Here is a 10,211-nt window from a genome sequence, read left to right on the forward strand (position 1 = left end):
TAAACTCTTGGAGAAAATTTATAGGATATTTTATAGAAGATTTATAGCATTGCATTAATTATGACCTCTTTTGAAAGGGCCCCTTGCTTACGGTACTTAATCAGAAAGGATCTCCTGATACCCCTCTGTTTTGTTTCCAGGTATCGTGATTTCCGGAACCCACCTGGACACGAACAACAGTACAAACACAGCATCTACTACTGGCACGTGATCGCAGCCAAGCTGGCCTTCATCATTGTCATGGAGGTAGGAGTACACTTTGAAAGAGTTTATAAGGCAGTATATTTGCAGACCTTTTATTGGCATTAAGTGTTGTCAACTCTGATTTAAAATACATTCTTTTCTCTTGCTAGTAATTATTTTAGGACATCTATTAATCAGATTTAACATGGGAATACCCATAATGCTCTCATTAAACGAAATCAGTTACCTGCTTGAAAAAGTAAAAGGCATGCTGTGTACTAGGGGGACTCAGTGCCTCTCAATGCTTTTTTTTTTTTTTTTTTTTAATTCGGGGCACTGGGCTGCAGGCTAGACTGGGAAGGGGCTTATTGAAGACAGCTAAGATGTGATCTCTGCCCCTGAGAAACTTTTATTGCTGTCATAGTTTTATTTGTATTATTATTAAGTATTTTTACTACATTTTGATAATATACCTCTAAATAGTTTTTTTTTTATATCCCTAAAATTAACTAGCTCTTAAAAACGACTAAGGCAGCTGTAAATTTGCAATGGCTCTAACCAGCTTTACCTCTGACACTGAGGGAGTAACTGCTACCACACCGTGAAGCCTCGGAAGTTGCTTGATGGGTATGGTCGGTTAGGATTACACTTAGCTGCACCAAACCCAAAACCCATCTATAGTGGCTTAAAAGAGAGAAAGGCTGATTTTTCTCACGTAACAGAGTTCACGAGAAGTAGGTGGTCGCTCCTGAGTCAAGAGCAGCTCGCTGACGTAAGGACCGGATCTCTGATCCTCTCAGTTCTCTTCCTGGCGTGTCGTGTGTGGTTGCAGTGTGAGCGCTGCAACTCCAGACAGCGCGCGCGTATCTGGACAGTAAGGAGAAAGGAAGGGGATGCTCGCCATATCCGTTCCTCCTTGTCAGGAGAGGAGATGCTTTGCCACGAGCCTTCAGGGCAGACGGCCACCTGCGTCACCCTGGGTAGCACCGGCGCACACACGGCTCCTCCGAGCAACAGAGTAGGCTGAGACGGGAGCTATCGGGTTTGCTGTGAACAAAATGAGAATCTATTAGCAAGCAAAATGTCGGGTAGGGTGCCTGGCTTTGATCAGTTTTCTAGTATTGTTTTTTTTAAAGCTACCACACATTAACGGAAGAAGAAACCAGTCGTCATTAGCTCCCCATCATCAGTAGATTCCTGGAGTATCCGATACACCTGCAGGAATCACTAGTTTATATTCAAACATGTAGTTGCCAAAGTATTTCGACTTCCGCTTCTGATATCATGGTTGACCAGATATTCCGAGGGGCCATTTCACTACAAAACATTCAGAATCAGCTTAAAATAATTTCCTTTGCATTTTTGAGCTCACTGGAAGGGGGGAGAATCTACAACGAGGGGCAGAAAGGTGATGGCTAAACTAGAGCAGTGAGCCCCCCAAAGCGCAGGAGTGCTCTGAGAATGAGCAGTCATCAGCACCTCCCTCTAAAGGCTCAAGGAGGCCAAGCAGCCAGCCAGTCAGCACAGAGGTGGACCAGGTGAGCCTGAGACTCTTGGATTCAGCCAGGGACCTCCAGAAGGGCTAAATTTGTCTCAGAGCAGAAGGAAATGAATATATTATCTGGAGAAAAGGTGTCCTCGGTTTAGACCACAGTTTTTTCTCAGATTGAAATAATCAGATATGAGCTTCCAAAGATCAACAGTAACAAGGGGAAATAAGAAAAACCACAAGTGAGATGGGGGGGGGGTGGAAATAATAATAATTTGGGCCCTCAGTAACTTCAAGAGCATGCATTATCACATTAGGAATATAAATTAAATGTGTATGAAAATGTTTAAACAAAAAATGAGTGATTCACAAATGAGCAAACAATAAGACACTAAAAAATTACAAGGTAATTTTGAAAAATATATAGTTGTTGAAATGAAAAAGCATATGGATTAAACAGAAGCAAGAATGAATGAATTGGGAGATAAGTCTGAAAAAAATTACTCCCAGCATATCACAGGGAGAGAAGAAAATTGAAAATACAAAAAAGAGATTAAGCAATTTTCAAAAAAATTCACAGAAGGAAAAAAAGGATACTAGAGGAGAGGCAATATTTGAAGAGTTAATGACTAAAATTTTTCCCAAAGAAATGAAAGGGATCTGTTCACAGAGCAGGAAGCACAGCAAACATCAGACAGAAGAAAGCAAGCCATGCTTTTGCAGATGGTGACAAAAGTGCAGCTCATTGAAGATCTTAAGAGTAACCAGAGAAAAAGGACAGATGACTGATAAAGAAAATTAAAATTGAAATGGAGTAGACTTTAACAGCAGCATGGAAGCCAGAAAAGAGTAGTCAAATATCTTCAAAATGCTAAAGAAGGGAACTCTAAACCTAGAATTATAGCAAAACTTTGAGTAATTGGAAAAACCTTACCATAAAGAAAATGCCAGCCCGTATGGTTTTGTAGGAGAGTGATGCCATACTTTCTAGAACAGATCATTCTAGTTACCTCCAGAGATCAGAAAAAGGAACTACTCTCCAACTCCTTTTAGATCCTAAAATCAGACAAGAATAGAAAGGGGAAAATTGTAAGCCAGTCTCCTTCGTTACATTGATGCGAGGATCTTTCTAAAATGTGCCGATTGAATCTAGCAATATATTTTTTAAGATGACATCAGACCACATTGGTTTATCCCAGAAATGCAAGGATGGCATAATGCAGAAAGTCCACATCTATAAATATAGATGGGAAAAAAAAAAAAAAAAAGAAAACCTCTCTTTCCTACATCATCAGCTTTTGCCTCTTTACTCTATAATTTCCATCATTCAGACACACTCTCTCATCTCAAATATTCTCCACCCTCACATTACCCAACTTATCAGAAGCATTTGACACAGCTGATCACTCTCTCCTTCTTGAAGTTCCTCCTCACTTGGCTCCCAGGAATTTTTTTCCTCTTTTCTCTTACTTCACTAGGCAGTTCCTTCTTAATTTCCTTGCTAGTCCTTTCCTTCTCTTCTCCTTAGTGATCCTGGGCCTCATTCCTTGGTTGTCGTCTTCTCTCTCCTCACAGCCTCGGTGATCTCACGCAGTCTGTTGGGTTTAAATGCCATCTATATGCCAGTGACTCACTATATATATCTCCAGAACACCTCTTTCCTGACCTCAGCCCACAAATCCAGCTGCCTACTTGACCTTTCTGCTTGGATAGCGAACAGATAAATCTACTGCCCCAAATGCCCACATTTTCTTCAAAGCACTTGGAATGTTCTCCTTTCTCTGCTGCCCTAAATGTTCCACCCCTCTCAGTCATGGCAATTGCATCTCACTAGCCGTTAAGGGCAAAATTCTTGGGAGTCCCCCCACGTACCCCACATACAGTGCTGTTGGCTGTCCTTTGACAGGACACTGCAGATCTGACCATTCTTACTAACTCCACTTCTCCAACCAGGTTGGAGCCACCATCATTCCTTGATTGAATTAGGGCCACACAGTCTCCTAACTGGGCTCCTTGTTGTCTTCACATCTCACTCAGAGTAAAAGCTGGAGTCCTTACAGTGCCAGGCACGCCTGACACACTCTAGTCATGCTCTGTTACCACGCTCTTGTCCCTTCTGTCCTCCTCACTCATGTCCTTCCAGCCCTGCTGTTCCTGAAGTAGGGCCAGCAGGCTTCCACCACCTAGACGCTGTACTGGCTGTTCCCTCTGCCTTGCATGCCTTTCCACCTGATTTCTGCATGGCTAGTTCCCTCCCGTCCATAAAGCCTTGGCTCAGGGAGGCATGCCCAGCCTGATCTGTGTAAAATCTGTCTGCAGTTGGCCTCCCACATAACACAGAAGCTCCCACTCTGCCTTACTGCTTTCTCCACGCTCTTATCATTTCAACACCATGTACAATGTATTGATTTTTAATGTTTACTGTACATTATTTATGTCCTCGGTAGGTCAGAGACTTTTGAATAATGAACAAATAAAAATGTGTTCAACATTGTTAGTCATCAGAAATGTAAGACCAAAATGAAAGCCCATTTTATACTCACTATGTTGGTGGGGAAAAAAAAAAAAGAATTGATGACCGCAAGTGCCGGCAAGAATGCAGAGCAGCTGAAACCATCACACGCTGCTGGTGGGCGTGGAAGCCGGTTTAACTACTTTGGAAAATACTTTGGCACCATTTTGGAAATTTGAATATTCATTTAACAGAGTCTTGGCAGTTCCACTTGTAGGTCATCCCCTTGAGAAACTCTCACAGATGTCCTCCAGAATCCAAGTGCAGAAACATTCTCAACATCATTGTTTCTAATACAAACACGAGAAACAAGCTCAGTACATTTTGATGGGGGAAATGGATAAATTACAGTGCATGCAGACAGGAGAATATTATACAGAATTGATAATGAGCGGACTGTAGTTATGCACATAATGCTGATGGATTAGAAATTCGTTTTGAATGAAGTAATTTTTAGGGGCACCTGGGTGGTGCAGTCCATTGAGCGTCCGACTCTTGGTTTCAGCTCAGATCATGATCTTGCCATCGTGGGATCGTGCCCGGTGCTGGGCTCCATGCTCAGCACGGAGTCTGCTTAACATTCTGTCTCCCTCTCCTTCTGCCCCTCCTGTCCTTGTGCTCTCTCTCTCTCTTTCTAGTAAATACAGAAATTTTTTAAAGTAATTTTCAAAAGACCATATTACAGTATCATACTGTATTATAAAGCTCAAATCAGGCCAGACTAAACAATAAATTATTTGGAGATATAAACATATTTTGTTAAACTGGTTTTCAAAAATGAAATGATATGGATATACTTACCCAGGTAGGACATAGTGCTAACCTTTGGGGGAAGAGACCAGCATTGTCAGTGTCGGCGGAGTGTTATTACATATATTCTTTTCTACGTATCAGATAGTATTCTTGAAATGTTTCAAGTAACAAAATGCAGCTCCTTGTCAGAGCCACGTAGTGTAGAAGAGACTGGTTGTGCATGTAGAACGCCCACCGCCTTGTCCAGATCTATTGCTCGGGTGACTAGCAAAATCCACGAAAGGAACTCTGTGTTCCCCTCCATTTCTTTGTGATTGACATTTTTCTTCTTCTCTCCCACAGCACCTCATCTACTCTGTGAAGTTTTTTGTATCCTATGCCATTCCAGATGTATCGAAAAGCACGAAAAGCAAGATCAAGAGAGAAAAATACTTAACCCAAAAGCTTCTTCGCGAGAATCACCTCAAAGATATGACAAAAAATATGGGGGTCATAGCTGAGAGGATGGTGGAAGTGGTGGATAACAATTTACGACCAAAGTCAGAATAAGAGCTTTATGTTCTGAAAAGCACTTTACAGAATTTAACTCTGTCAAAATAGATTACGAATCACTAATGAGAATGTTTAAGTTAAAACACTTTGGCAAATAGGAATTTTATTTGCCATTTTCATATAGATTATTTTTCAGTTTCAGCCAACTGTGCAGGACCTGGGAAATGTAAAACTTAGATCAAGAAGTACATAAAACTAATCACCTGGAAAACCAGAAATGTTACCCTCTTTTGATAAATTGGAATTTCTGTAACACAGAAAGTGTCTCGTGGTGTGCTTAAAAACCACCCCTTCCGAAGCAGGATGGATTTTTGTCCCTCCTTTTGATTATTTTCATTTCTTCCTGTTCTCAAGCACGTGCTTCCCTCTTAGGCAGTGTGTCATTTCTTCCCTTCGCCAGATCTGTCCCAGAAATCTTTGCCTTCCAGTACTTTCGCTAAAGACTAGACATGCTAGCTTTTGTGTGATTAAAAATAGCTAACTCAGAATTCAGTTTGAATGCTGTATTAAGTGGCAGATAGACTCCAGAATTCACAATATTTAGCTGTATTAGCACATCCCTACAGAAAATGAAATCTCAATAAGAGGAAATAGTTTCAGTCTTCATTTTGCCTGTCTTTCCTATCTCAGAGAAATACTCTTAATGGATTGGAAGAAAGATAGCAAGGTCCTGAAGTGTATTTGCACTAATCCACAGTGACACCCTTTATCTTCCAGAAGCACTCCTCGAATCTTCTGTGCCTCATCAGTGTTGACTGACTGCTTTGCAAATCTCAAGGGAGTAAAATGACACAAGGGGGTAAAGTTACAGATTCAAATGGAATTGTAACTCATATTGATCAGGATAATTACCTCTTCTCAAGCTCTGTAGTTTCTTGAAAAAAAAAATGAAATCAACGGATTAAAATTACATTTTTATCAACATAATAGTCTAGAAAGATAAGCCTATCCATTTCCCACCAGTTGCCCTTTATTCCTCAGATGCAGGAGGGAGAGCCTTACAGCTCACAAGCACCACCGGGAATGGCTCAGTGTCCAGCCCGGGTGACAGGACAGGGCTGTGGGTGCTTAAGACAACAGCAGGTGCCCACACTGTGAGGCTCACCGGCGCCACGTGGGGAGTGCCTTTCCAGCAGGGGTCCTGCATATCCAAGCGATCAGCATACTAAGCATCTGCCATGGTCAAGGTGGTTCCCTACATCCTCCATTCCCTTGTTCCTAGCCCACTAACTGGTTTGTAACTTGCACGCACGCGGGGGTGGGGGGGGGAAGGAGGGAGACAGGAGCAGACCCAGATCACGCCCAATCCAGAAAAGAGACTTTCGTTTTGGTTTGAGCTTCCAGCCTCCCTAAAGCCACGGTCAGGTCACAATCCCTCCCGTCAGCTGGACGTAACTTCCCGCTGAACGCCTACGCCACGCAAATCTTGCCTTCGGTTTGTTCAGTCAGCAATCTTTACTGTGCTTTACTGCCTTTCAGGTGCAAGGCCCTCTGGTAGGCTCTGGAGAAGACCTGGGGCCTGCACCGCTCGCCCTCGGCTGGTGCCAGGGCAGTGCTGGGTGCAAGAGGGTGTCTGGCACTGGGTTCTTGCTCAGTGGGCCCCCACCCACTGCGGTGCTGCTAAACGCCCACGTGCCACAGGAGCCAAGCCACTCAGAATCCCAGCAGCGAAGGAAAAGCAAAGCTGTTTCGTGAGCAGGTTCAGAGGCTTGTTAGCAGCTTAACTCAAGGTCACAACACTAAATGCATGCCGTGAATGTTTAAAAAACAAAAATAGTATTTATGTAGGATCCGGCAATGCAGTGTTCTGGACTTCTGAATTGTCCCAGTGGATCAAGGACAACATTTCACTACCTTTCTTGGTCACATGAACAGTGTGAACAGAGCACTCACGGCGAGCCGCATGAGCTCTGACCACACAGGGAGGAAGAAAGGAGTTTCTTCGCAGCTGCTCATTCCGCACAGCCCAGACCGCGTGCGTCTGGTCCTTTCGCTGCTCACCTGCGACGCTGCTCCTGGCACTGGTGTCACTTCCTCTCCTCTTACCTCTGCTCTTCTCTGAAGCCTGGGACTATGTCCTCGTGTTGGGTTTGGCAAGTACTCACTGCTTATGGGAGCATAGAAAAGGAAATGTTCTTGCCTTATCTCCTTGTATACACGACAAAACTTTAAAAGAATTGTGCATTTACGTTTTCATAAATCATCTTTCATAAATCATCTTCATAGTTTAAAATGTGCTTTTGCAGACAGGAAGGGAAAAAACCTCTACATTTTTAAAGGCAGAAAATAGGATGTATGACACTGCCAATATTCCCCAAACAGCAAAGTAGTGGGAAGCCAGGGTCACCCGTGACACCGACAGTGTTAACGCAACTCCGGTGCTGACTTGCTGGAGGCGAAGAAACTGTGGGGCTGCGTCTGCAGGCAGGCACGGGCTGGATCCGTAAGTGTGAGCAGAACCAGCACCCCAGGAAAAAGGGTGGGGATGACAGTGCCCCCACGAAAGGAAAATCTGGCCCTCGGCCTGCCTGGTGTTAACCACTAGAGAACTTTGAGTTTTATATCCTTTTGTAATGCCTGTGAATTTTAACAGATTGAAGCATTAGACCAAAATACTCAGGGGATTTTTAAGTATCCCTCAGATATGTCAGGTGTCAACAGAAAGGGAATGCTATCATTTTCGTTTGAAAACTAAACAAGGCCATCTTGTAAACTGTCGCCAAATGCCTTCCCTTTTAATTACCCATGCGTACATCTTGAATTTCAGAAAACATTAGCTCACAGTGGGGGGCAGAATGTGCTCTGTTATTGAAACACTTCTTGTACCATTTTCTCATTGTGCATATTATAAGATGTTTGAAAAGTTAAAATGTATGAGCAGCTTAACTAAAGTAGAATGGAAATATTCATGATTCTTTCATACACTGTGGCATAAGATGTAAAGTTTGTAATGTTTTGTGAATTTCTGTGCATTTTAATATTCTTTTATAATTATAAGCATTTTAATAAATTCATTTTTCAAAACAACACTGTGGTCTACTCTATATCTTCATGCTTTTAAGAAGGAGAGCAGATAGAGAGATGTATATGTCTATACACACATATATATGTGTGTGTATCTGCTATTTATCAATTATATATCACCCAGATAACTAATGTGTGCTTTTGTGTAGCTGATATCTAAAGTTCTATTTTTCACAGCCTACTTACTTTGAAACATGATTTTTTCTGGAAAAAACGGGGTGTGGGGTTTCAGCCAGGGCTGCTACAACCCAGGTGTTGGGATTGAGCCCTGCCCAGGGCACCAAGCCTGGAGAGCAGGTGAGAGTGGAAAACCAGCCCACCTCTGCTCACCACACCTGGTGTGCGGGAGTCAGGCTGCATCTGCGAGGAGGGAGAGGCACGTTCTCCAACTGCATAAGGTTGGCTTCTGCATGCTCAACTGCGATCGCAGGAGACAGTGCCACCCAGAAAGGGCAAGTCTCTAATGATCCCAGAAAGGCTCTGTTGGAACCTGCTGTGCCCCTGGGTACAGAAAGGGGAAATTATGGAGAAGAAACTAAAGCAAAATCTCATAAAAACCGACCTTTTAATCCTGGACAACATCTCCAGATTTTAATTCTGTTTTGTTTTGGGGACTTTGGGGGGTGGTTGTTTGTTTTGCTTTTGGGGTGTTTTCTGTTTTGTTTTGTCTGTTTGTTTTGCCAGACTAAATCTCATTAGGCTTTCAAGAAAACTCTAAATCAAATATAACCCATAACTGGACCAACAGCAAGAAGCCTTTTCTTTTTTTTTTTTTTTTTTTTTTTTTTTGTTTTTTTTTTTTTTTTNTGCGACAGAGATAGAGACAGCCAGCGAGAGAGGGAACACAAGCAGGGGGAGTGGGAGAGGAAGAAGCAGGCTCATAGCAGAGGAGCCTGATGTGGGGCTCGATCCCAGAACGCCGGGATCACGCCCTGAGCCGAAGGCAGACGCTTAACCGCTGTGCCACCCAGGCGCCCCCAAGAAGCCTTTTCTTATCCTTATGCGGTACCCTTGGGGCCAGTACTAATGTTATTCTTATTTTCAAGTCTTTTAAGTCCAGCAAAGGACTGGCCAGAATTTCATTTCTTAAGCTAAGTTCCCCCTCTCATTTGCAGGGAATGATGAGATCATAAATACAGTTGACCCTTTAACAACACCTGTTTGAATGTCACAGGTTCCCTTTAAGATTTTTTTTTTTTTTTTTGAGATTTTGTTTATCAGAGAGTGTAGGCCAGCAGGGGGAGGAGCAGAGGGAGCACAAGCAGACTCCATGCTGAGCGCAGAGCTCAATTTCAGGACCCTGAGATCATGACCTGAGCTGAAATCAAGAGTCGGTCACTAAACCCACTGAGCCACCCAGGTGCCTCTACACAGATTTTTCTAATAATAAAATTTTAATGCTTACAGTACTATAAATGTATTTTCACGTCCTTGTGATTTTAACATTTTCTTTTCTCTAGCTTACTTTATTGTAAGAATAGAGTATATAATACACAAAATATGCATTCATTGGACTTCAGCATCTGGTCCAAGATCGCAATGTAGGAAGACCCTGAACTCATGTCTTCCACGGACACACCAAACCAACACCTGCTTATAGAGCAATTCCTCCTGAAGAACTGAGGACTGACTGAACAGCTTCTGCACAACAGAAGACCACAAAGAGAATAGCAAGAGACACAGAGACATGGTAACAAA

General features: G+C 42.8%; 1 protein-coding gene across 3 annotated transcripts in view; it reads left to right on the plus strand.

Moving 5' to 3' along the window:
• The window catches only part of ANO6 (anoctamin 6), a 180,431-nt gene extending 171,915 nt beyond the window's left edge, over window positions 1-8,516 (plus strand). For all 3 annotated transcript variants that reach the window (XM_019809093.2, XM_011236194.3, XM_019809094.2), the window contains 2 exons: window positions 141-246; window positions 5,280-8,516. In XM_019809093.2, the coding sequence (XP_019664652.1) occupies window positions 141-246; window positions 5,280-5,486 (313 nt within the window). In that variant the 3' untranslated portion in view covers window positions 5,487-8,516. The remainder of the gene's footprint in view (window positions 1-140; window positions 247-5,279) is intronic.
• Window positions 8,517-10,211: the final 1,695 nt, after the last annotated feature.

The sequence above is a fragment of the Ailuropoda melanoleuca genome, chromosome 16, assembly GCF_002007445.2.
Source record: "Ailuropoda melanoleuca isolate Jingjing chromosome 16, ASM200744v2, whole genome shotgun sequence".
Classification (NCBI taxonomy): Eukaryota; Metazoa; Chordata; class Mammalia; order Carnivora; family Ursidae; genus Ailuropoda; species Ailuropoda melanoleuca.